The sequence below is a fragment of the Orussus abietinus genome, unplaced genomic scaffold, assembly GCF_000612105.2.
Source record: "Orussus abietinus isolate OABI.00-Male unplaced genomic scaffold, Oabi_2.0 scaffold100, whole genome shotgun sequence".
Classification (NCBI taxonomy): domain Eukaryota; kingdom Metazoa; phylum Arthropoda; class Insecta; order Hymenoptera; family Orussidae; genus Orussus; species Orussus abietinus.
In genome coordinates, this window is record NW_019394268.1 from 217,087 (window position 1) to 245,012 (window position 27,926).

Sequence of the window (27,926 nt, forward strand, 5' to 3'; positions counted from 1 at the left end):
AAACGAGAGGCGCTTTCCCAGGGAGAGGGAAACGCACGTAAGAACCACCGCGGCTTTTTTCCAACGCCATTTTGCGTTACAACTTGGAAATCGGGGAAAAGGAGGACGTCCTTTCGGCGCGGCCGCGGCGGCGCCCGAGCGCCGCCCTCGAGCGGCGACTCAACTACCGCGCCGGATTTTCATCAACGAAATTTATATATTTCTGATTGTTTTCTGCAGACCTGTCCACCCGATTTATACGCTAATGAAATAGATTTTAGTGGATCGAACTTGGTCATTTTTGAGCCAGACTTGAACGCCACGAGGGAAGAAAATGTCCTCGAAGTCGTGCGTCGACATCGACGTCGCGTGTCCCTCGAGTGCGCTACCGAACTACGACCCACGCGACGTGGAATTCAGAAGGCAATCGAAAGTAATTTATTTCCGATTGTTGTACAGGTATTCCGACGACACGCGACCGCGGACATTCGCCTCCGCTCTGGTGAAACGTTCACGTTATACCAGGGAGCGGGTAAATAAATCGGGACGTTGCAAAATAAAATAAATATCGCCTTTGCCTGAATCACTTTCTAAAAATTTGCGATTTGTTCGTTAAGGCAATAAGACGTGACAAGGGTGAGTGTCCGGAAGATCGCCGGTTTCCGGCTTAAGTGGGAAAACATTCGCGAAGCCTCGTTGACGGGCTTAACGGCTTCTGAAAATTTCACGCGATCTCGAGAAGCTTTCGCGAACTTTCTTGCAGCGTAAATATTTGAACGCGAGGTATTTGCCCCGGAAAGTTGGGAGAAGTATCGAGAGGTGGACTATTTAAATGTGGCCCCAATACTCGGTAATGCGGCGTGGCAATGCCCGAAGGTAGAGGGAGCTTTCACGGTGCGAGCTTGCCTACCTACTGGAGACTAATCCGCTTTCAGCGTCGAAGTCACCTGCGAGCAAGATTTGCTGAAACTGTGCTAATTATTCAGACGTGGGATTGAGATCCTCCCTGGAATCTTGGTGTCCGGATTGTGAGAGAAAGAGCGAGAGAGGCGGGTCAGAAAAAACCGAAGGAGAGCGCGATAAACGATAAGCCTTGTCTGCGGGGAAAAGGGAGCGCGTTTTTCGCGGAATATCCCAGGATGGCTCGGAAAAATTGGATAGTCCGTGGGCTGGGCTGCGGTTTGACACTGCGGTGGAAATGCGAACCAGGCCAATGCAAGTCCCACGAGAAATGGTACAACCGGGACGTACCTACACGAGGACGCCGGAAAAAGAGGAGCTCCATTGTAAAGCTTCGCGCGGCCTGCGCGAAAAAGCTCTCAGCCAGATACGGCACTTTTGGTGCTCGTCAAAAATATCGCTAAGAAGATCGGTTCCGAAGACTCGCTACTTTACGTCGATGAGGGATTCAAGGGGAAATCATATCGAATGCAGAAAATATAACCCGGTATCCCGCTATCGCTCCCTGCGGCCGTGACCTGCGCTGTCTCGCGTGAAGACGACTTTTCCGGCCTAATGGGACGGAGTGCGGAAAAATGTTCCCTACGAAACGTGTCCGGAACGAGATTTGATATAGGTGCATTGTTATTAGACTTCGTACGTGGATGATCGTTGTCGAAGGGATGATACTCATCTCCATTGGTGTACATACGTGCAACGAAGGGACTCGTAAAACTGAGTCGGCTAAGCCAAAATTCCCAACCGTATTCGTCACCGAATATATACATTTTATATGTACCTAACTTTATTGCATGTACGGGAGCGGCGATGCGAACTCGTACATGCCATCGCTGCACAACGGTCCGAGATGCACGAGGGTGCAACCCCGAATTCGACTTAGGCGCATCCCCGAGAGTCATGTGTGTTTGTTCAGTCTTCTGTAAAATATTTCGAGGAGGATTTGCAAGAGCTGAATCCTGTATACGAGCTCGCAACGCGGCCAAAGAGGGCTTTTCCTCGGATGGATGCCATTTTTCCGAGACCGGACTCCGCGTCTCTTTGGAGCACAATTAGCGACACGACTAGCGCGTTTGCATTTTTTTCTACACGTGCACGATTCAATCTCTAAGAGCGATAATAGTTGTTTCCGACAGACTGCGATATATCTGTATTTAGAATTAAAATAAGAGGATTATAAAACGCGGTGTATTACGGCAATGGAAGTAAAATCCACCGTCGGAGAGGCTTCCATTTCTTTCCGTGGAAGAGGGTATTTAGGAACGATATTACCTCGAGAGATCGTTGCAACGATGGCTCCTCTTTAATTGCCCCTCCTCGTGGAGCCATTGTTATACGTAATACAAAAATGCATTACGAAGGCCGGGAAAGAAAGGAGATGCCCCGATGTGTAAAGAGGTAACCTTTCTCTGCAATTTCCTGCAAACTCGGACCCCCAGCAACGGCTGGGATATTGCAAGGACATCTTCCATCGAGTTCCATCGAAACCCGTCACTCGTTATAAGGACGAAGGAAGGATTTCCGAAGTAAATTGCGATCGACCGAGGTACTCTTACTCCTCTCCTCGTTTCTTCTGCGTGGTCATTAATAACGTAATTAACCTCGACGGTGGCGCTCGCGATTTCTCTTACGTGGCCCGCCGCCATTTTTCACGAGGTTGGCGGTGGCGTTTTTAATTAAAAACATTCCATCACGCGTCGAACTATATCGAATATCGGCGCCGGAAGCTCGGCAAAGCCTCATCGAAAAATATTTCAGAACTCGATGGAACGTTTCAGCCCTATTTCTCGACCTCGACGATCAGAAATTGCGATTAAAACGAAATGACCCACGAAACGTTAGGTAGTTCTTGATATCCTGAAATTTGGACAGTCTCCAGGAGAATATCCGTAAATAGGAATATAGAGAAATCGAACGAGGCGCTAAAAGTGCGCCAAGTACACAATCGGTTTTTACGTTTGCCGGGTTTACGGTTAACGCCGACAACAGAGGCGATTCGGGTAGACCTCGTTTTACGGCGAGCCACGCCGTCTTGTCGATCTCTCCAGCTGTGGAGAGGAGAAGCTGGAATCGCTAAAGGTTTCCTGAGACCATCTCGCGAAGTGGCGTCGCCGTTTAAGTGCTCGAAGCTGCGACTTCGGCTTCGCTCGGTTTCGCGTCGTCCTTCGACGTGACGGCCGAAAGAGACGCCAGGATTTCCCGAAACAACGACGTCGTGTCCGGGATATTTCCAGCGACGAGATGGAGTCGAGTTGCAGTCAATTTAGTTTTTTTGGGGTATTCATGTCGGGTACAGGTATTATCGTAGGTAAAAGCCGATCGATTTACAATGGCCGATATCGATACCCGGAGCGGTGGCTGGCCGGAGATAAGTCTCGAACGAGCGCGGTGAAAAATCATTTCCCTTTGTCATGTTGAATCGAGAGGTGACGTGACGAGATGAAGGGGAAATAACATGGCAGGGAGAGAAAGAAAGAAAAGGCTTTGAGTAATGTTCCGGAATATATAAAATTCCTCGAAGACGCCGATAGAAACGGATCGACTTTGTGGAAGCCGGGGAAAAAGGTAAAAAGTGCATTAGGAATGAATGTAGGTTGTCTCGGGGAAAAGGGAAACGCGATTGACGGGGGGAAACGTAAAGATAAGAGCACGAAGAATCATGTATACCGGAAATTGTGGGAGCATGTGGGAACGCGCGATAGCGTGATACGATCCCAGGTCCTGCATTAAAAAAATATTGTTGGGGTGGGACTTCCTCCTCGCAAGTTACCAAAGAATCTAAAGTTAAGGGCTAAAGCGATCCGTCGAGGAACGACCCTCGCAGGTGGACGTTAAGGTCGCCAAGTTGCTCCTCCGTGGGGCGGGCGATCAAAATCGAATTTGAAAGTTCCCCTCGTAAAGCTTTTTTATCGCGGGAGGCTTTTAATGCACCTCTGCGGTCTCCCGCGAGGGACGTTGTATAATGTCGGCCTATTCGAACTTTTCCGTCCCCGGTCCCCATTCGTCATTCCCGTGTACCGTCGAATCCCAAGGGGTTTCCGAGCTCGTTTGCTCGAAATTATCGTACGACGGCGCAGCTGCACGTTTCAATTCGCCCCGGCGCTTCTTCCGGCCGAGATAAATCTGGCGCAGAGATAAATGGAAATTCACGATTCAGATTGTCGAAATTTCCATGCAATACGTCTTTGGGCGCGTTGTCAGCCCCTCGGTAATCGACGATCGATTCTCCGACAATGCTTTGCCGTTCTTTTGACTTTTGGGAAAATGCCTCCCTTGAAAACGACGGACCCCATCAAAACGCTATACGCGTGGAAACTGTCGCGGGGTTGAACAACCATTTTCTTCCGGTTCAACGTTTCCCTCCGGGCACCAAATTTCTCGCGGATTCTGGCAGCGCCATTAACCATGTAAACGGGTCTGTGTATATTTTGTAACATAAATATTGGGAATATTTGCCAGCGGACTAGATCGTTCCCAGACCGGAATTAATTACGCCGGCGTAACCGTGCGCCCAATATTGACGGTAATCACCCCGCTAATGATTTAACTTTGAGGATTTTATTAAACGGGACGAAGTATCCAAATTATCATAAATTCACCGGAATTAATTTTCGGCATCTCCTCCCCCGCGTGAAAAGTGCCTTTCCAAATGCCGAGGAAAGTCTCGAAAACCATTTAGCTCGTTCGGCTATCTCGACTCGCGGGCTCGTTAACTCCTCATAGATCCGACTGCATAAGTTTCGGAAAACAATTAAACTTAGGGAGGAAAGGAGTCGTCGAGTCGGTCCCAGGCGAGATATCCGGTCGGATCGGAAAGACGGAAAGTCCAGGCTTCTAAATCTTGGCCTTTTTTATATCGGTCCAGGGGCGTAAAACGTATGGCGTGGCAATTAAAGTTCGCGGCCCCAGTCCGTGACTTAGGACCTTCGAGGCTTTACGCCTTACGAGCAAAGTCGCCGCGAGCTTCTCCGAGAAGCTCCGGTCGATAACACTTCGTCGGGCGAAGCTTCGTGTCGGAAGCTCGAATTTCAGGTTCGACCGGAGGCCGTCGCAAGCTCTGGTCTGGCCTCGGGCTTAATGGAGCCCAGAAGGCGACCTAATGCTCCGTTCACATGCACGCCCGACGCACTTTCCTGCTCCACCAGCTTCCAAGCCAAGAACGTCGATACGCCACCTCTTAGACCTCCCCTACTCGTTCAAAGCGAGCTTCGCGTCAAATTTTATTTCATTTGCTGACCTACGTTTTTAACCATGACTAACTAATCAAGGGGCGACATCTCGACAAGAGTGCATTCACAACCAAACCGTAGGGGTGTGCATACGATTCTTCCCTGGTCACGATCTCGTAATTAAGGAGGCTTCCATGAAACTACCATTAAAATACTGTTTTTCCATCCCGGGGAACTTCCAGAGGAAATTTCCCTCCCTTCAAAGGATCTTGCTCCCCCTGCTCCGTCCTTGGTCCGGGAAGTAATGGCTCCTTGAATAAAAGAACTTCCTCTCGAAGTGCAGTTTACCAGTCTTAATGAATTTCTTCAACGACCTGTATAAAACCGCTCCAATAATGGAGCGATTTCTCGCGACCATTTGTGCTGGGATCAAAATCGAGGATGTACTCCAGCGGGAAACTTCCGGTTTACCCAAAATTCGTTGATTAATCAATGGGGCATCGAGGGTTACGTCCCACCATTGATTCGAGCCCAGTCCATTTGGATTCAATTACTCTATGGAAATGTAATAGCCGACTTGGAACCATTGCCTCGTGGACAAGTTCTGGCAATTTGCCCGGCATGTCCGCCTCTGTACCCCCTCGGAATTTCGCCTGTAAATGCCTTAAGGCAAACATCGGATTCTCCCGAGCCGACGTACCGTTGACGTTTCCGCATGAAACTCTGTTATTTCACTAAGATGAACCCAGAGCGCGTTGGATTGCTCCGGCAAAGTGATCCGACTTGCATAATACGAGCCCGTGCACTTGCTCTTCTGACAGAGTCATGAGTAAATAATCACGGCACGTTCTCTGCAAGAGACCTCGACGCGATTCGCCCTCGAAGAGGGATATGTTTTTAATTACCGACTTCTCGCTTTTTACGGAATATCCGATTATTCCATCGGAAGCTCGTTTTCGCCAGAGGGAAGTATCGTTTGCTCGCTGATTGGAAAATGGAGGCGCAATTTCATCGGACGAAATGGGCTCCAGTCTCAGAGATAGGGCTTTACACTCCGATTCGATTTTGGCACCTCGATTCTTCTCACCCTCTCCTGTGATTTATCCGACACGATGAATCAAAATCGACGACACCTCCCTCACTTAGGAATAATAAAGGACCCTCGTAAATAACAGCTTTACGGCCGTTTTCCCTTCCGGAATAACCTACAGAGGAACGTAAAAGCTACCCTCCCCGGCCATAAGAAAAGAAGCAGGCTTTTGGGTCGGACTTGGACATTCGTACGATTTGAACTCGGGGAAAATGCAAACGCTTGGCAGACATTTCATAAAGTACGTAAACGTAGTCAAGGGCCACGTAAAATGGAATTAATGAAACTTAAACGAAGGAACTTGACATTTTCTCGCAGAACGGTTCTTCTCCCCAGGTCGACAGATTTTCTATGTCGCCGGAGAAGGTTAAAAAAAATTGTGTAATGATAAAATCTGCTCTCTCGTTCCCGTTCCAAAATGGTCATTTCGAAGTGGAGTACCACTTCTGGTCACTGTCCGCGGATGTCCTTCGGATTCGATAAAGCCGAAAGGAGGTAAAAGCGGAAATAAATCCAGGCTCGGAAGCGTCCCCTCGAAATTTCTATGCATAATATAGCGATTCCTCCCCAAACATCCATCAAAAGAAGCACCCCTCTTCCACGAGACATCCGAAGCAGCCCTCTTGTCTCGAGTTTCCAAAGGCGCCCTATATCAACGAGGCGCCGCCACCGGCAAGTATTCCTTCGGGTTCCAATTTTCTAATTATCGAGAGGCGTTGTCCCGCCTAAATTCCCCGGAAACCCCCTTCAAAGAGGCGAACGATTTCGCCCAGGGGATAAAAGAAGAGGGTTCTCCCATTCAAGGTGCCAAAACCAGCCCTAGGGTCCCAAGATCCCGGGGGAGCCCAAAAGATCACAGGGTCGCCGTTGGACTCTTTCAGCTTCGTCGTGGGGCGGCGAATCGGGAGTTCTCCCACAATTACGCGGGGGTGAAAAAATAAAAGTGGAAAAAAGAGTCCCCGACAGGGGGCACGCGGAAGGCAGGCACCTCCACGGACGCGACGTGGAGTCTATACGGCGGCAATGGACTAATTAGCCGGATCGATCGGTCGCGTTGACTGCACGCGCGTGCGAGAGGGTGCACTCGGGGGCGGACGCGACGTGGAAAGAGCGCGAGCGAGAGGGGAGAGGGCGAGCCCCCAGGGCGGCAGGGTAAACCGAAGTGGTGTTTGAAAACGGAGCGAAGGCTGTGGGCCGGCGGCACAAAGTGCCCCCGAATGTAGGTAACAAGGGGTTGAAAATTGGGGCAGATGAAGGGCTAGGCTCGGAGCACGGGCACCTCTCTCGGTTAAGGGTGGAAAGCACGTTTCCTGGGAGGCGGCGGTGGGGGCGGGCGCCTGCGCGGAGCGGGAATCCGACCGCCTCGTCGTCTCTCGCTTCCACTCGCGCGGCGCCGTCGCCGTGTCTCGTCGCTTCTCTCTCGTTCCTGGCTAGCCCCCCGACCACCCAACCCCACAACCCCACGACCCCGCGCACCTCGGCTCGGCTCCTCGGTCAATTCCGAGCCAGTATGGCGCTGCGCGCTCCACCACCGCACGCGTCGCGCCGTCATCCCCGGACTGGCCGCCCGTAAGCCGAGCAGTGCTCCCAATTTAGGCGCCAACCCGACCAGAGCCGCCTCCAGGAGGTCGCCAGCGGTTCGAACCCTGTCCAACCCCTGCAACTCGCGAAGGAGACAGCCGGTGGGGTCGGCGCCGGCGTCAGCGTCGGGTAAGGTAGCGCGTGGCGGCTAGACGTTCCGCAGCTGGAACCGCAGGACGCCACCACGGGTAAGACGACCTAGGAGGGACCTAGAGGTATCGCGCCCGGGGAGTCGACGTCCACGAGAAAAGACGGGTAGTAGAACGAAAGTTTCAGAAGTTGCAGCCGGAGCCGGGAACCGGAAGTAACGACCAAGAAGGGAGCAGCCGGAGAGAACGCCGAAGATTAACTTTTGCGAGTCGGGGAGAGGCTGGGGGTGGACAGGAGAGTAGGTCTTGGGGGCCTGGAGGATCGGCCAATGGCTTGAGTTCGCCTCGGTGAAGGTGGAAACACAAGAAACGTTTCACCGGGTCGGGTAGTCCGCGGAATTGGGGTAACGCGTGCGAGGAGTTTCAAACCAGGCGAGGATAGAGAAGATATCGGAGATTATACCCCGGAAGCTGCAAGAAGGGTCGGACAGTTGCCGGAGTTTGAATTATCGGAGGCGGAAGAGAGAGAGAAAGACGCCAAGTCGGATTAGATACTCTATTGAATCCACGCGGCGCGTGCTGGGAACCCAAAACCGGAAGGTAAAGGTCTTAAAGGCAGCCAAAATAGACTCTAGCTAACTCGGACGACAGAATTGTTGCCCCCCAAAAAATTTATTAGGTCCGGAAGGGACATTGGTAGTCGTGGCGGCCCGTCACGTGTACACGGTGCTCCTAAAATCAGACATGGAGATGACGAGCAGCAAAGACGTCGGGACCTGACTTCCATCGGCCACGACAAGGGTCAAATTGGATATCGCGGGTAACTCGGCTCTTGTAGTACATCCTAGTAGCTCAAAACAAAGAGGGAAAGGAAAGAGAATCCTCTAGAATCAGCTCCTGAGGTCGGGAACGAAGATTTAAGAGGTCCGATCCTCGTAGTCATTCCCCCAAGGAACGGAAACGCAAACTTGAGTCCTCGAGGTGCACAACTCCAGAAAAGGTTAGGGTGTAGGAGGATAAAGTGCAGGGTTCCCGAATGTACGTTTCCACGGACTGAAATCAAAATAAACCGATCAGAGGGGAAAGAATCACTATCCCATTGTACCGGATTCTTTGGGTGGAGCTAGGAATCCTGGGCTTCGGGAAAGAGACCGATCGAGAGGGGCAGCAGCCCTAGTGGACCGGGACCAGCAAAGATGTATCGGTTGTCCAGACAATCGAAAGCCCCAGAGCCAGTCGTCGGATTTACGACAACGTGAGGCAGTACCGAGAACACCTGGGGTGGAGTCAGTAGCGGAAGAGGCATCAGCTGATCGCGCCTTGGAAGTGGGCGCGGGCCTAATCATGCCGCAGTGATCAGAGATATCCGCAAAATGGCATGTCCCTTCTCGAGGGGATTCGCGAGGCCTACGCGAGATCAGAAGCCGGATCGGGATGGACAGGAAACCCGACCAACCGACCAGGATCGGAGGACCACCAGACCCCCGACCAGACAGCCTTCCGTTCAAGTCATCTCTCTGAATGCCGAGGAGAACGAGGAGGAGGGAACGCAAACTCTTAACCTCAAGCACCTCAGGGCTGCCGTGCTCATTCTAACGAACCCATCGGTACGAGGGAACTTGTTTTCAAATGTTTCCTATTTTCTGGAGTAATGGGCACGTGAGAGAGGCTCGATTTCGCGGGGGCTGATGATGCGACTCCGGAATGGATGTTTTGGCTGATGGAGGAGAATCCTAGTGAACTCGGAGGACATGAGTTTCCGGAGTCGAGCCTTTCTCCTGGATGTAACCTTCTTATCGATAATTTTATTCTAAACTAAGTTTCTATCTAAGTTCGAGCACAGGGAATGTCCACGTTTACCAGGAAGGGTAATAGAGGGAGGGAGAAAGAGAGAGACAAGGCCAATTTCAATAGGCCGGATTAATTGTATTCCGTCGATACCTGTTGAACGCAGTGCCCTCACCAGGATATGCAATACATGCATAATGCACGGTACATAGAGTGCTTGGAACTTGTAGATTTCCGACAGGGCTTGCGAATGGAAATTGAAAACTCGAAGGAAAGAGTCGCGATGGACATCGCTTGGAACGACGTTAACGTTTAACTTCCATGGAGTTGAAAATCTTTCCCAGATGGAAAAACTTTGGAGCAAAAATCGAGGAAACTATTTGAAACCGTGATACGCGAATGTTTATTCAAAAGGGAGAGATATGGGGGAATATTCAGGGTTCTCCGAGGGAAGATGGGAAGATTTTCGCGACTTGAATATTTTGTTCCGGAAGGTCTTCCATTTTTTTTTTCATTTCATTTCTTTCTCTTGGAAGTTGCGGTTCTATAGCTCGGGGCTTCATCGGCTTCTTTGGGAGCGGAACAAAGTTTCGTGGCCGGGGAGCGTAATATAATTTTCGGTCTCATAATTTATTTTGTCCCGTCGTGTCTAGCTCGACGCCGTTACCGTATCTTAATAGGTACTTTAAAAATGATTATCTCATTAATTTCGAACCGAAGGAGGGAAAGTCTCGAGGGCAATCCCGGATAGATTCCCACGGCTCGCCGACGTTTCGTCGTTGCTTTCCAACGGCATCGTTATTCTTAACTTAATGCCACAAATAAATTCGGAGCCAATCGCGGTTGAGATTCGTCTCGCCTAACTCCTATTAATCCCAAGAATCGGTACGTCTCGTCATCGTCTGAACGACGACATAAAATCACCCTAAACGTCTCCGAGATTTACAGGTCCCATCCTCCGTAACTCGGTCAACGCGTCCAATATCCATTACAACTTACAATTTCACTCCGCTTTCCTTTCCAATCAATTTTGAGCTTCGCGCCGAATTACCGATAACTACAAAATCCGAAGAGGCGCTCTCTGCCCCAGATCAGCGAAAATCTGAAAATCATGGGCGTCGTGCTCTTTATACCATTTCATGGTTGCGACGTTTCATGGTGTTCGAGTTCATCACTCTGTCACATTCCCCTCTCTACGGACTTAGGGTCGAGGGAAGACCTTTTCGGTCAGAAAGGAGAAATGGGAAAATGATGACAGGGCTCGAGTATTGGGAAGTTTTGGGAGGCGACCAATTTATCGTTACGAAGGGTTATGGAGAATGTATGGACGTAGAAGGTGAAGAAAGAAAGTCGTGGGCGGTGACTGGTTTCGCCTCGAACATTAACACCGTCTTTTTGCCTCCAATATTAATTCCGAAGTTTCCTCGGGGGATGGTTATTAAGTTAATTCTTTAAGTAGTCTCGACCAGCCCCGATGGAAACACCCGTAAAAGCATAACTTCTTCGTGGTTTTTCCATTTCCTCCGAAAACATCGCTTACTCCACCTTGAGGAGCAACACCTGCTGAAATATATATCAATGGCAAAGATAGGGTGGCCAATGGTCATTTCCGAATTTCACGCGCCTCTTGTCGCTCCCGTTTCTTTCTAATAAGACTGTCATTGGGGTTGTGAGGAGTATACGAGGGGCTATATTATTAGGGGTGAAACGACGTGCGAAACTCACAGGGCGTGAAACACAGACCCCATGGCCGAAGCACTCGGCGAAAGAGGGGTTGCTCGCCAAACCTGGGGTTGATGTCGACGGAAACTCCTCGGTCTCGGAAAAGCCGGGGTTGGAGTTAAAGGAAAGAGGGGAATGTCGGCTGTGGGGCGGAAATACTGTCCGCGGGCACCCCAATGACATCGTTTTTTTAATGCCGGAGATATATCGCCCTGGTGTTGAACACGCCCGGGGTCGAGGCTTAAATAGTTGAAACAAATGGCTCCTTGTGCTGGAATAAAGCGGCGCTCAAAAAAATCGAGTAAATTTGGAGCAGGTACGGGGAGGTCGTCGAAAGGAATACCAAAGGACGTCGAAATAACCGCGCCATTTCCGACTCCGGTGCTAGGGGAAACCATGGGGGAGAAGTCGAAGCCCCCGAAGCGGATAATCACGCGATTTCCATGTACATCGCGCGAACTGGAACGAGAGCAGGGAGTTTCGAATACTCGGATTAACTTCCGAGAGATTCGGTCGGTCTTGGAATAAAAGGCGCGGAAGAAAGGAGAGATTAACTTATCGATTTAGAGTTTTCCAGAGGGATCCCTCGTTACTTGGGGGAATCGGCAGCCCGTACGGAATTTCAAGTGGTGCTCGCCAGCGGAAAATGCCGGCGAGAGGCGAGCTTGCAGGGCTCTAAAGTAAAATCGTAAGACCTCTAATCCTAAGAGCTTTCGCGAGTAGGTCGATGATATACGGCGATGTAAGGATAACCGGGGGTGATGCCGAGCGGAAAGGCATGTTCGATGTTGCTTTTCGTTAAGGTGCTCCTCGATCGAGCGTGATTTTCCCGTTTATCCAATTTCTCCCGTTTATGCAATTTTTCGCCACACCGAGTGCACCAAATCGTTCGAAATTTTACTACGCGAACATAGAAGCCCCGAGACAGATCCCTCCACCCGTGAAATTTGAGTTTTATTTCCATTAGAAATCGAAATATCATGTATGCCATGTATTGTCTTAACGACGCTAAAAAAATCGAATTGGTGGCTGAAATAACGCGGATAACCGAGGCGACATTTTTCCCTCCGCGTTGGAAGATGGGTCAACGATTCAAGGATGGTTCGGGGTAATCGATGATATTCCCTCTTATATCGCTCCCGAAACACGGGCATTAAATATTCCTCCCGTCTCCTTTTCCAGAGTACTTCGGTATGGAAATGGCCCGTTCGATAAAAGATTTATATCGCGCCTACGTCTTCCAGGGGACTCGGCGAGACGCACTCGCTAATAGACGACCAACGACGCCGCAAGATCCTAGGGAACGACAAATCGATCCCTTCCTTCGCACCCCCGTTCTATTTTCCCCTTGCCCCCCTTCCGGAATTTGAGCCTCGCTAACCGATCTAATGGAAAACGCATTCAAGCCCCGGGAATTCATTTTTCCCCTCGAGACCCCGACGATTGTCGCTAAGTCGATCAAGCAAAACTCATCTCTGGGATCCCAGAATCCCGAAGTCTGATTGATATATAAACTTTACGGAACGGAAGGTGAAAATCTGTACTCTCCATGAGCTCATCTGGCAGATGCGAATTTCGGCGAAACGAGTAATCCCACCCTGGCTATTCTCTGCAATTCGATAAACCTCCAACTGCGGCTGCGGGGTGTAATCGCTCCGCGTCGAGTGCGCCGGGAAAATTCAACCTACGATTACGGCATCTCGATAGAGAACGGCCAAGACCGAAGACAAGAAGCGTCGAGTAATTAATATCGACCGGTTTGGTGTTCCGCGCGAAAACCCATCAAGGATCGAGACCTAAATTAATTATGGGGCGGCATTGTAGCCAAACGCCATCGGTCTCTCGCGGGCCATCTCGCTCGTGTTTCTCCGGCAAACGCGGCTCGCGAATTAACAGGGACTCCGGTGTTCTTGATAACAAATTAGATCACGCCGAGCTACACCCTGACGACGCCGCTCGAAACACCATTTGCATCCGCTCGCGCCTTTCCCGCTCTAAATCGCTTTTCCTCCTCTCTAGACAATCCTTTTACTCGGAATTAAAGAAAAACCTGGGAAGCTGCGGGTGAAACTCGCTCGAAGTAATTTATTCGGTGGATACCCACGCCTCGACCAAGCGCTTGGCGCGAAACTCGTTCCCTTCCTGCGATTTTTTTATTGTCCAGACGAGTGAAATGGCACAAAGTGATCATTTCTGGTAACCAGACGTTTCATAAACGATTGACTCCTCGGATGCCACTTTCGCATCCCCTTAATCTCGATTTCGAGTCGTCGAAGCAGTCAAAGCGCTTTATGGCGGCGGATGAAGTTCCCCACTCGACGACTCGTAATCCAGAGGCAGTCGGAGCCATTTTCTAAGCCCACTTAAGACACTTCGAGGACGATGGAAATTCGATGAAGTACAATCGGGCGAGGTAGAGGCGTGTCAATAAACGCGGTTCGCAGTCGCGCAATCGCTCTCGGATTAAATCCCACCCAGGGGCGATTTCCGCAGGCCGCAACGGCGCGGCCGCGTTTTACCCGGAATTATCGCGCGGCCCCGGTGTCTAATCAACGCTGATATTCCGCTTGGTCGTCGATCCGCGGCATTAATTCCGGCATAAAGAGAAATACCCGCGCCATTGCGGAGTGCAATCGATCCGTCATCGGAGAAGCCGCGGAAAAGGGACGACTGGCCGCGAATCGATGGACGACTGTAGTGCCGTTTTTTACACGATTGTTCGCTGCAGTTCCAGCAGAAATTTCCGTGATTTTTCACGGAAATAGACAAACCGTATACTTTCTCAAAAATAAAAAAACAACTTTTACTTTCTTCTCGGTCACCAAAGCCGGAAATATGATCGTGGCACCGGTGGACCGAAATCGGTTTTGTAACTGATTTCCGAGGTGATAACGGATGAGAAGCTTTGACACGTTGCAAAAAAACGAATCGTTAGGCGTTCGTAGCCGATCTCGAAAATTGATCCACGTCAGCCCCATGATCCTATCGCCGTGATTTACAACCCTCGGGGGGAATGTAAAGGGGTGAAATGCAGAACCGCCGGTCCATAAATTCACTCGACCGTTCTTGCCGAAAATTTGGCGACGTTGCTCGCTGGATAGCACATCCGCTTTTCCAAAAAGTACGAGCTCGCTCTCCTGCGTTTTGGAAACAGCATGCATTATGCATCTCTCTCTCTCTTTCTCGAGAAACCCAGAACCTACTTCCCTCGAAGCGGGATAACTTATGTCGCGATTTGCAGGCGAGTGTCGCCGACGTTGCACCAGCCGGATGATTAATAACGCTTTCAATTTTGGGTCACCGCGATAATAAAGGCGATTTTCCGAAAGACCGGCTTAACTCGTAAAAGTCCAGCTGGTCGTCGTTTAAGCGCCTCCGTTTATCTCTCGCGATATCCGAAATTGCATAAAACTTTATAACCCTCCAGGGTTGACGCAGGCCTTATTCGTCCAGGGCATTATTCCCATTACTCTGTGCTCGAACGAACGTAAATTACTCACGCATGCCCTGCATGAGCTGGTCACAATTATCCGCCGCAATAAAAGCGTTTGATCGCAAAAATTGGAAAGGGATGAACAGAGGGGGCGAAAAGGATGTAAATCTCAGAATTACGCGAATTGGGTCGACGAATAAATTTCGTTCAGCGGGGAGAAATTTTGATCTCGCTTTGTCGCGTTTACCGGCATTGCCATTTTCTAGAGGCCTGTATTATTAAAATTGATGATTTCATCGCTCCACGAGGTACCCCTCGTTCCCACGAGAGTTTAAATAATAAATGCGACGTGACTCGCGAGGAGGAAAAACGTCGGAGAAAATAAGGAATGGCACTTGTCACGAAGATTAATAGTCTTTACCTTCCGAACGATGATGCGAGTACCTGCTTCATTACCGGTCTCGTGTACCTAAGGTAAGCGCTTCCGTAATCCTGCTTTTCCCGTCGCGGATGCGAAAAGGAGACGAATGCAGGATTCGACGAGGTCGCGAATTATTTTCGGTAAACGAGATCGTAGGAAAAATCTTCTCGAATTTCGGTCAAATTGATACTCGACGAATGCTTCAACGAAGAGCAGGTGCACTCACTCGTTCTTCCCGCTTTTCAGAACGAAGTAATGGCCGTGGCTCTGGGCGGTCTTTTGAGCAGGAGCGAAGTGCCACTTCCGGCTTCGGCGTCCTTGTAAGTATGTCCCATTGTACTCCAGACCGCTCTGAAGTTTTCCGAAGGGAAACGCGAAATACGGCGAGGCCAAGGGCCGCTCGTGTGTCGTTTGCCTCGACAATTACCTCCCCTAATGACATTGTTTGTCGATGCGAGCGTTACGACCCGGTACCACGCAATTACTGTAAACTCACTAATTGGCAAATATCCGCTATCACCTCGGGAAGAAAATTTCTCTCGGGAATTTCTTTTTATTGTCTCTTGCTCGGTGGTCGAGGTCGCGATTGCGATTTTCCATGTGATTGAATTTAGATGTGCGCGAGGTGGGCAATTATTTCCACGGGGTACTGGGTGTCAAAGACGAAGTGCCGAAATAGTCTCAGTCTGAGCTTCGGAGGGGCGCGTAATAAGAGGGATAATTCGGCCATGTAAGGAAGCGATTTCGCGCGGGTACTCCTGCAGGATTACGGTTTGCACCCCGGAATTCTCGGCAGTGCCGGCAGGGGAATCACGAGATTAGTCTCCTAGAATGTACACCGAGTGTATCGGACCAGTGGCAATCGAATTCCTCGGTTCATTGGCGGAAATTCTCCGGATTGGCACATGCGCCTCGAGGCGATTTTTGGCCCGACCGATCGATCGATAGCGATTCCCTTCGTTCGCGTCGAGCCGAGTCGATTAAAAGACGCCCTTCCGAGTATCTCGATTCCCCGCCCTCGATCGATTTAACGTCTCCACGAATCCCGCCTTATCAATATTAAATACGACTGGAACGATGTCCGACATCGACCCCCTGCACGTCGTAACACGGAGAAAAATGAGCTACTTGCGAACACACGTAATGGGTAGTAACAGGAATATTTTTCTCCGCACAGTCAATTACGAAGGCGTATAATTCGTGCATTGCGTTGAGTATGTACGCGGAGTTGCGAGGGCACGAATTTTGTGGCCACTGCAGACCCCTTTTATGCATGCAACAATTTCCATTCCGACCTAACCATTTCCAAGTTTACGTGAGGCGCCTATAAAATTACAGCTGTTTCGCATGCGTACCGTGCTCTTGTTTTTCCAGGGAAAAGCTGCTCAACAACGCCGAAAATGAGGAGAATTACAACCTCCTGGAGGACATTTACGAGACGCTCAATTACGACTGCGGTAAGACTCACGTGAAGTAAATTAGCATACGCACTAGCGAGACATTAATTTCGTCTATTCTCTATTCTACTCTATTTACGAATTAAGTAAGGTTAATTAAGCGGTGGAAAAATTAATATCCACCGTTTAATTAACTCGTTGGAGGTAGAGGGTTACTGGGCGGGGTCCGCTCGTATTAGCTTTATTTTATTAAAATTAAAAATGACGGGCACAGAGGACGCTTATTAAGCTCAGATTTAATTGCAATTCATTACTGGGGGGCAGATATCAGCCGGTGTACGCGAGTAATTTCAGCGGATGGATAATTAATCTCTCGAACGATCGGGCGGTACCGGTAACGCGATTTTCTCAGCGAGAGCAGTAAAACCGTGGTGGAAACGACTCGGATCATCTGGTTGTGACGTTTACGACGACGCCTGGAGCCGTCAGGGCAAATCAAGAGATAAGCAAATTCAGGCGAGAGGATTTTATTCCACCGAATATCTACCCCGAGTCCACGTATGAATATATAAATAAACATCCCTGGATTAAATGAAAAGCGTATATACGTATAAAGTGCAGGACCGTGGTGGGGGTGAGAAAGCCGCAGCTTAATTCTGAGGTTACAGACCATTTACGCGTGTAATACTTCAATTATATATTCAATAAAAATAAGGTAGAAAAATATGTATTTACTCGGCAATCCCAGAAAAATATTCATAGGTGAAAAATCGTGGAAAGTCGCGAGAAGCGGTTGGCGCCGTTCCGCCGACGGCCGCGTCGCGGTGCCGCCGGGCGGGCTGCGGGGACGCAGGCGCGGAATCCGGACCAAATCCGCGGGAAATGCAATTAACGGGGGAACAATGTGGATACTTTTATCGTCGCGTTGAACCCGAGAATGGCGGCAATCAAGCGGGCCGTTCGTTTTCTACGACTGCACTTCCATGGAAATCTGCATCCCTCGCCAGGATTTTTCTTTCCCGATGGAGTTCCCCCGAAATTTTGGCCTTTCCTCGTCGAGGGATGATAAATTTCCTCGTTCGCTTCCTGGGGTAATCGAAAAATTCCGGGCTCGGCGATTTCGGGGAGGTCGTGGCCAAATGCCGAGGGAAATTTACGAGGCCCTCGACAACGACTAAGTTCCATGGGGACATCCGGTATCTAGGGCGCAGATACAGATATGAACCGGGAGATTGATAGCTCGGAATTGTTTCGTTATCGGCTCGCAACTGGACCGGAATATTTCCATTCAATTCCATTACCGCCTATTTGCGCGGCCGCTGCCATCTTTGCGGAATTAAAAGGGACGAATAAAAGCGCCAATACGGGTCGGACATCGAAAGAGTGGTCGAGAGGATATGATTTGCACCCTCGCGAATTCTTTGCACTTTCGTGCAATTTATGCAATTTACGCAACGTGGTTGATAATTGAACCGAGCGCGAATGGAATTTATTCCGGGAGCAAATGGAATCGCGAAAAAGTATAAAATGGCGAACAGGAGGAAAACGCGACGTCGCGTCGAGAGGACGTTTAAATTGCGGAAAATCGTTCCCCGGCGAAATCAAAACCGGATTTCATTACGCGACGGAGTTTCCGCTTAACGAGGGGAATCGATCGAAATGTAAAATGACAGAAGAAGGTAAATCTTTCCGAGTTTTGTTGAGCAACAAGTGCGCGCTCGGGTCCCCGATTAAAATGGCGGCTGGGGGCGCGATGTGCGCTACTTTTTCGCGACGTTTTGAATTGCTAATTGCGAGTAACAGCCCGGATTCAAACAAGACCCTGGGCTCGGGAATTGCTCGTTACGAAGCGCCGGATGGGGGGAGGGATAAGGCTCTCCTGCAATTTCATCTTCGCCGATGCAACCTGGCACTGGTTGCATTTATTTTCTGTTTGCCGTTCGCAGTAGCTCGACGGGGAAGGTCGTTCTCTTCGAATTGATCTCTCGTCGTCCTGCGTCTTTCTGCGTCTTCGACGAAAAATATTTCCCGTTCCCGAATCCGGTGCGATATCGCCCGTGGACTCAACATGCGTTATGCATAGCGCGGCCCCTTCGATATAGGTTATGCATAGCGTATGAGTGGTAAGGTTATGTCGATATTATTTAGGAATTGCCGCCGGTGCTCGTCCATTTTTCAACCGACGTCCCGTCGAATGCTGCCGAGCACGTATCTATCGATTCCGACATTTTTAGCGTCTTTTCCACGAGTCGCAATTTTTATTAACGTAACGCCGAGTAAAACACACTTGTGCCGATTGAAGATTAGTTTTCCATTTAGGGCCAGAAGTGAAGTTTAACTGAGCGTGGGTAGAGGTAGTTGGCAAATCCACGTTTTCGCATCGCTCGAAAAGTCTTCCCTTGGAAAGATTGACGGGAATTGTTCAGGAAGGTTAGGTCGAGGTTGAGGTTGGCGAGTTGCAGGGTGCTCGATTGGTTCGCTCACGATCGAGCACATCGAGAAAAGTCCGTCGATTGATATGCAAACAAGTTTTAGTTCGGCCTGCTCCACGGAATTCTCATGCGAGCTTTACATATGTACCGATGAGCCGACCCGAGGAAACCTATCTCCCTCTTTTTCCCTCCCTCTTCTCCCATTTTCCTTGTTTTTTGCCCGTCCTTTCCTCCCTCCTCGTCGAGCTTCCCAAAGCTTTTTCGACGTGGAATATTTTTCAAGACTCGTCATTAATCATGGATGCCTCGACACGTCGTATAACGCCAACTCGGAGGGGCAGCGCTCGACGCCGTGCCATCAACAATTTTTGCCACAACGAAAAAGCTGGCCAGGTCGCCTCGATTGGTCGAAAAAGTATCGCCAACCATCGGATCAAAGTATTTTAGCGAGCCGATGTCGGTATTTTCATTCGGAGATTCATTAAGGACTGCACGATCTTCTAATTATTTCTAAAGAGCCTTATAATTGACCAAACGTATTTTTAGTTTTCTATTTTCGCGTCCGCATTGCCTCGAGGATATCTTTCGAGGGCGAGTCGTTAATCAAAAATTCTGCATCACCGCATAACGAGACGCGAAAGGAATGTTTTACATAGATGAATTTTTATCCCGACGCCATTAAGGGGCGAGCTTGTTTCTCGGTGCAAATTGATGGGCCGGAGGGGAAATCGTATCGATCGAATGAAAATGTAGCGATTACTCGACCTTTTGTTCGACAAGACCGGCAGAATTATAGTTGGCCAAAATGTACACACATATTCGACGCTATCAAATTTCCTGATACCTCGTTTAAAGCACGGGGCGATATACGTGCGGCAGCAGCTTTGCTCTGATAACAAGTGTATGTACATTTAGCACCTACTCCATCAGCGTCGGGAAACCTAAACCTAGTCTGGCATGGAAGCTGATTTCAGGCTTGGGATTGATTCCCAAAACCGAAATTAATTTTCTCATCCGATCGTCAGCGAAACCGGATTCCGCCATCGGGCGCGAAATAGCTGCCCATTCACCGGTCGAGCACCAGCTTTTACCGTCCTCCATTTCCGCGTGTTTCGATAAAAACGCCGATTATACAAATACCCCGATCCCGTTCGATAAAAAAAAAAATTTCATAATCCCAGATTGGCAATTTCGGTTGAAACATTTATTCCTCCCAACCTGATCACGGATCAATTTAAAAGGGACGGGAAGGAAGAGACAACGACGGAGTTCGGAGGAGGTGGTAGAGGCGGGTGGCACTTCCGGATTGTTAACATATGTGGCCACGATCGATTAATTCCTAATGCGGTAATCGATGTGGAATGATACGCAGGGATGGTTAAAGTGAGACAGGTGGAGAGATTAGCGTAATGCCGGCATTTCCGATGCCGGGAAGGATTCGACCACAAATCTAACGACGGGATCCATCGCTAATTCAAATGCGTATTTCCCCTCACGTTCCTGCAAATTATCCTCAGAAATATGGAGAATCGGTTGCTGACGATTCCTGCTCCATAAATGTCGAGTTTCGTTCATCTTCCGCCGGAATTAAACGAGCTTTTTATTTTATGCGCCGACTAAAAATAAATTCTTAATAATCGATATGGACAAGAAGAGCGGGGACTAAAGGGCAGAGGAGCGTATAAAAATACTGGAGGCATTTTCGAAATGCCAAGGATCCGTCTAAGAATTAAATATCGACGTTCCTCTCTGTGCACGCGGGAGCTTCCATGCTCGCCTGGATATATTCGTATATGGGTCGGTCAAAATTGACCGACAATTGATAATCGATACCGGTGAATAACGCAATAACCGATATGGAACGGCACAAGGGAGCTGATTAAAGGACGTCGGCAGAAACGCGTTAATGTCGGCATATCCGGCAGTGCAAAGGATCCGCCCGAGAATCTAACGAGAACATTTCGCTGGACATGCCGGCACATATGTGCGTATATCCCTCCATGTACCGCCATGTATCGACCGACCAGAATTGCCCGAAGGACTCTCCAATATGTTACGTTCGAATACATCGGACTGTAAAACTGACCCGACTTTACGCGTCCATATCATCTGGACTCCATTTCTCCTTAACTCCTTGGAGAAGAATTCACTTTGCGCAGTTCTCGCGACATAGCTGACCCAGATCCTCGGAAAGTTGGAAATTATCCTTTTCACCGGCGACCGAAATATCGTCGAAAATTTGTACATATAAATTATGTATAAATTGCTGGTAAATTACGTTGCGCGAGTAAATTACGCTACACGATTACGGGCAATGAACCCGATAATCGATATTCGATTGGGCAGGGGTAGTAGGCGAGGAATGGCACCGTTGATGGCGATTAAAGGGCGATCAAAGGGTTGCATTGGAGGGACGATCGCATTTCCAGACAGTGCTAAGAGTTCCGATCGAGCGTCAAATATCTATTTCCCGAAATGCTCAATCTTCACTTCCCTCGCGATGAATCCCATTTGTTGAAATCACAGAAGAAAATGTCAAACGATTTTCTACGACGAAATTTCTCCAGATTCTGATGATTATTCGCCAAAAATGACAAGGAGACTAAAATAACCCGATCATTTCAGCGATCGACGTCAACGGGTTCCTCGACCGTCTTGGCCAGGAGTTGATCACGACCGCCTGTGTGGGTTTACTGGAGCGTGCTTTCCGAAGTCTGGGCAACGACTTGACAGCTTTCTTGACGACCCTGGACGGCGTCAACGACGTGGTGCAACATCAGTCTGGATCCGAAACCGAGGCCGAATTCGTGTGCATCGCGACCCAGGGTGCCCTGGAGCTTCACTTCACGACCGAACACCCGTCCGTTGCCTATCTTCTGGTCGGAAGTCTCAAAGGCATTGCCAGGCGATTCTACAACGACAAGGCCGACGTCTACATCCTGCCCGACGCCTACAATACCAAGTTCTTTCGGTAAATTCTATTTTTCCACCCGGGCAGGATTTCTGGATTTCATTACCTCTCCCCGCGCGTCGTCGTAAAGGAGTAATTGGAGGATTTCCTCGGCGCTTACGCGTTTTAATACAGGGATCGAAACGAGGTCCCCGTTCGTTGAGCAAACGGAGATGACGAACCGGTGTGCGGAAACCAAGGAACACCAAAATGACGATGGACGGAAAGTAGAAACAAACTTCCCAAAAAAGGGTCTAAAGGGTGTTCGGAATTACTAATTAGTGATCACTAGAAATTTTTTAGGCAGACAGAAATTTGTCGTCTTTCAGATATCGGATCACTCCCGAGCATTACGAGCAACCGGAATCCGAAGTCGACGACGACTTTGACGTCGTGACGTCGATATATCGACCTCTGTCTTCCGAGGCCGCCGATCTGCAGATGGGAGTGGCGAGCTTCTGCAAAGCCTTCCCCTGGCACTTCGTCGTCGACCGTCGACTGGAGCTGGTGCAACTGGGCACCGGGTTCATGCGCATTTTCGGCCACCGTCTCAATCAACTTGGTCGTGAGATATCGACGTACTTCGTATTTACTCGCCCCAGAGGAGTGTCCATCACGTTCCACGAGATCCTGAAGCGCGCCAACACGCCGTTCGTCCTCACGCTGAAGGGACTTCCCGACACGGAGAGCTTTTCCGCGGAGGTGCGAGGTTTTCCGATCGCTTTCCAGGCTTTTTTGGGCTATTTTCCATTAATTTGAAAAACAACGGCGCCCTTTGGTTCGGCGGCTTCTGACTTTGCTTTTCTTTTCAAAGGGTTTGGAGCTAAAGGGTCAGATGGTCCATTGTCCGGAATCCGATTCGATTCTCTTCGTGAGTTCGCCGTTCCTCAATGGGCTGGAAGGGTTGAATAGTCGTGGACTCTTCATCTCCGATATTCCGTTGCACGACGCTACCAGAGACGTGATTCTGGTCGGGGAGCAGGCCAGAGCTCAGGTGAGAATTTCGACAATTTCATGTCATTGGTATAATTAATCCATTAATTTAGGTACGGTCCTTTGTTCAATGGCAATCAACCTTTCTGCGGAGGAAATTGTCCTTTGATGTGGTCCTTCGCCGAGACTTTATTAAAACTGAATCTCCACTAACGTAAAGAAGCCAATGGGGGCTTTTATGATGCCGTAGCCGTCATAATCGCGCGCCGAGTACTTTTCCGCCGGCCGAGCGCAACACCTGAAATAACACTTTCCCTCAAAGTGTGTGCACTTTCTCGGGGCTCGTGAAAAGCTCTCCATGTACTCAGGGCACCTGCTTTAGAGGGACGTCTCTCGTCGGAAGCGAAACTTCTGTCGCGTCATTAGAGCTTCCATCAGCACCCATTTCCGCATCGACACGAATCCTTGGTCGACCGAATCGATCGGAGTCCATTACCTCCGTTTCTCTACCCTATTCGAGAAGTTAGTTTTGACATTCAGCCATGCCAGCGAAATTGTGGTCACGGCATCGAGTCGAGGTCGTATCGCCATAGATATACGTTTTCTGTTCGAAAGGCGAGAGGCGAAGATGGGGAGAAAAGTCGAAACGCGGATGAGTTCTAGGTCGCGGGGGGTCCTGGCGAGTCGTTGCTTGGAAAAAACAAGGAAAAGATCCGACGAGATGAGTTTTCGGTCCACCACTGTCCTCGTCTTACGATCGCGGCGAGTAGGAGATCTGGGTCATGATGACTTTTATGTGTTTTTTGCATAGAGACCGGGATCCGGCGTCTCCGGGGGAGATCGAAGCGCCAATCAGTTCCGGATCATAAAGTTCCACGTTCTTCCGCTTCTTCTGCTTAGAAGATAAAACCGAGATGCTGGCATTGATAAATTCAGCCCGCGGGGCATCGCGATGCGTCCCGACGAAGGAGCTCTCTGTTTTACCGTCGATTCCGCCGACGCGAGTTAAAGGGACGTGAAACGTCGAGTGGTGCCCCCTAGAAGGGGTAATGATTCGACAAACGTTCGACCTTACTTCTCGCGAGCGTTTCTCTTGTCCCCGGTCTTGCACCCTATTTCTTACCCCATATCCCTGCTAAACAAAAAATTAAATCTAGATCCTAGATGAAATTAAAAAAAAAAATTTTTTACCGCCAGAAACTAGAAACCCAATAATGTCCGTTCACGACGATAAAACGATAATTTCCTTCCAACTGCCGATCGCTTCGCCTTTGAGCGATATTTAATTTAAGGCGGGACTCGCCGGTAATGGATTTCTTTGTCTTTTAGGATGGCCTGAGGCGACGAATGGACAAATTGAAAAGCTCGATCGAGGAAGCAAATCGCGCGGTGGACGCGGAGAGGGCGAAAAACGTCAGTTTGCTGCATCTGATCTTCCCACCGGACATCGCGAAACGACTTTGGCTTGGTGAGGAGAGAGCTGATTTAAAATAAATCTCTGGTAACTCATGAAAACGAAAATCGATACAGAGGAACCTTACGATGCATTTTTCTTGCATGTTTATTTTTTAGCCGTACTAAATTTTCCTAATTTTTCAGGTGAAACGATCGAAGCAAAGACTTATCCAGACGTCACCATGCTTTTCAGCGACATCGTCGGTTTCACCGCAATATGTTCCACGGCCACCCCGATGATGGTCATCAACATGCTGCAAAATCTATACGAAAGATTCGACATCTACTGCGGCCAGCTCGACGTTTACAAGGTCCTCATTAAAAGTCACTTGGCACTGTCAAGTAACGCGAATCGTTCGCCGATTTGGTATACGGCAGCTATTAAACACCACGGCGGAATTTCAAAGAAGTCACTGTTAATCGACACAGAAATGGCGTCGTAAACTGCAATCGTCACGCTTTACTCTGGGTTGGAAAAATTGTAAACGCTGGAAATATTCGTCATTTCCCTTTTACGTTTTTATCCGAAGTTTATGAGACATCGCGGACTCGTTCGGCCGAGATTTTATTAATGCGCTTCATCCGTTGTTCTTTTAAAACGATTCAACGCTCTGCCACAAAACCCACGAGTAGTCAGCCTACATGCACAACGTTTATGAAGCGAGCAGCAAATTGTAGAGAATTATTCACGCGAAGGGGGCCATTTTCCAGCACTTGGGTTTATACGGAAGAATGTCATCCCCGTCATAGTCAGGGCCTGTTTCGCTATGAAAATTTCCAGTTAGCGTCAAGTGTGTCATTTCGTTAGGAGTGCTCGACGCAGAGTGCGGAAAATTTATATGTAGAACCTGGGCGAAATGATTTATATACGAGCAGTGGTACCCGCGATAACGTTATCGTCTGTCTCGCCAGATATACCGCAGGGTAGTAACTGTTTATTGCTCATAAAACCATGCTTCGTTAATTTTCCGAGGGCATTCCATATCCTGTTGTCATTCCGCGACCGTACGTTAACGATGCTCCCCGAGGGCGTAATCAGTCGTTTTATATCCATGTTAATTAATTTTCATAATTTTCGAAATCGCTTCAAAACTTTATAAAACATAAATTTATCCTCCACGGAGGCAGATGAATGAAATTATATTTATTACGCGTGAGAGTAGCCATCTATCTAAAAAGGATCTTCGTCGGGTCATCTACTTTTCCGTATAAAATAAAGTAAACCCTACGTGCAACGTCGTATGCTGTGTAAACTTGTCAAAATGGGTACTTAAACCCGGGGAATATATGGCTGTACACCAATATTCGGGATCGATCATTTCAATTGGGTGCACTTGACCGACCCTGCTATTGTTGAGACTCAATAAACCCTCGAATGGTTCGTTTCGATGATGGGATATTGGAAGCGGCTTCGTCTTATGAATATCGGACTTTCGAGCTTCATATTGCTAGTGGTCGGGTACTTATCCAGTTGAAAAAAAAAAAAAAATTGACTTCACGACCGATGGTCCAAAAAGTTAGATATTTTATAACCGGTATCGTTACGCGAGCTGCCGTCAAATCGGATCCGATTCATGGTAATACTTCGCCTCCGTATTTATAATTTTACGACAAAAACATGAAATAGGAAGTGCTATTTATCTTTCAATTTTCAGGTGGAAACAATCGGCGATGCGTATTGTGTGGCATGTGGACTCCACAGGAACACGGAAACTCACGCACAACAAATCGCGTGGATGGCTCTCAAAATGATACAAACGTGTTCCCAGCATTTAACGCACGACGGAAAACCGATAAGGGTCAGTATTTATTGCTGGTCGTTTATCGATAAGTTTGAATCGAGAAGTCTTACTTTCTTCGTCAAGGACTCTTCCTGTCGCGGGTATGACTGGGAAACGAAAAATTTGCGAGCAACGGAGCGCAAATTCGTTGCTTATTACGTTTATTGAGGATCCGCATAACCTCCTCCTGGTATTATTTGCCCGCTATAAACGAGTCTTGATCGCCATGAAAGAACTGCGTGAGACGAGCCTGGCAAAGAACATTTCAATTCGCCCCGAGCGAAACATTCGAGTCCTTTTAGAGCTCGGTGTCGTCCAATTAAAAGTCGAGATCTCGCGGTTTTACAGACCGATGTTAATTAAAGAAGTCGGACTTTGCCGACCCCTTTCCTCGACTTTGCGATAGCGCTTTGCGGGCTCGAAGGAAGGAGACGGTAATAAGGCGTTAACCGGAAGCTAATATTAACTCTTCCTGGGCGCCGCTACCGAGATTCGACAAGTAGAGCGTGCAGCTGTAGTTGCCGTTTTGGCAGAAAGAAATTACGCCTACGACGACGAAAGTATTTCTCACCCTCTGATAAAAATTCGAAAAAGTATGTAACTTTTATCTGCGTTTTCTAGATGCGCATTGGCATTCACACCGGAATGGTATTGGCGGGGGTGGTGGGCAAGAAGATGCCGAGGTATTGTCTATTCGGACACAATGTGACACTTGCGAACAAGTTCGAGTCAACGAGCGAGCCATTGAAGATCAATGTCAGTCCGACCACGCAACGGTATGTAGATTTTATGCAGAAAATTGCATAAAATCGCTGCCATTCAATGGGGTGGGATAATTGTTTAATCAGAAAGAGATGCATCCTGGAGCCATGAGTGCTTCGAACTGAGAAGGGTCTTAGACATTTTTTTTTTTTATTTCTTGTCAAGATAAACGATACTTCCCGGTTCCAGGAGGCTGATCCAGAAACCAGGATTCCTATTGGAGACGAGGACCAAGGACAATCTTCCCAAAGGAATGCCACTTGACGAGGAGGGCACGTGTTACTTCCTAAATGGGTACCAACACGACGAAGTTGACAAGAGCGCACCCCTTGACGGTCACATCGAGGCAGCATTGACAGAATTCGGGATTACCAACAGCCTGTAGATATTTGGCATTTTGTACGAAAGGAATTATAGAATGCGAGAGGAGGATCCCGGTTAGAAAAAACACCTGAACGCGAGAATGAAAAAATAGACGAGGGGAAAGGCGGAACTTGGGAGGAAGAAACCGCAAAAGTTGCCGATTACAATGCTATAACAATGATTTTGTCTTAATCACCAGCAGGCACTAACCGTAAAATTAAATAACACACCGCTATGGGCGCTACCGTAAAACACGCGAAGGAAAAATCTATTACGCTGATGTAACTATTTATACGCAGAGTTTTGGGAGGGTGAATACAATTGTACACGAATGAAGAAGTAAAGTACTCTTAGGTAAACGTGCATGTAGTTGGGAAGTTCATCACCCTCTTTGAAAATTAACGCGGCGTGTCCGTTAATGTATCTCGTTGCAATTAATGGTCCCGTAAGGCACTGGAAAGCCGATTAGAAACTTCCATGAAATCTAAGTACTTCGAACTTTCAATCGTCTTATTAATTGAAACTTTAGAGGTTCGATAATTACGAACTTTGTTAATTTTTAACGGTATTCCATTGTGGAAAATGGAGATATTTTTAACGTAAAGCAGGACGTGAGAATTGCAG

General features: G+C 48.7%; 1 protein-coding gene across 1 annotated transcript; it reads left to right on the top strand.

Moving 5' to 3' along the window:
• The first annotated feature begins 8,889 nt into the window (after positions 1-8,889).
• On the top strand, positions 8,890-27,604 carry LOC105703452 (head-specific guanylate cyclase). The gene is made up of 11 exons (XM_012431864.1): positions 8,890-9,472; positions 15,476-15,549; positions 16,604-16,686; positions 21,684-22,029; positions 22,338-22,710; positions 22,823-23,002; positions 24,271-24,409; positions 24,541-24,707; positions 26,052-26,195; positions 26,799-26,953; positions 27,129-27,604. The coding sequence occupies exons 1-11, from the start codon at positions 9,239-9,241 to the stop codon at positions 27,322-27,324; spliced, it is 2,091 nt and encodes a 696-aa protein (XP_012287287.1). The 5' UTR covers positions 8,890-9,238; the 3' UTR covers positions 27,325-27,604.
• Positions 27,605-27,926: the final 322 nt, after the last annotated feature.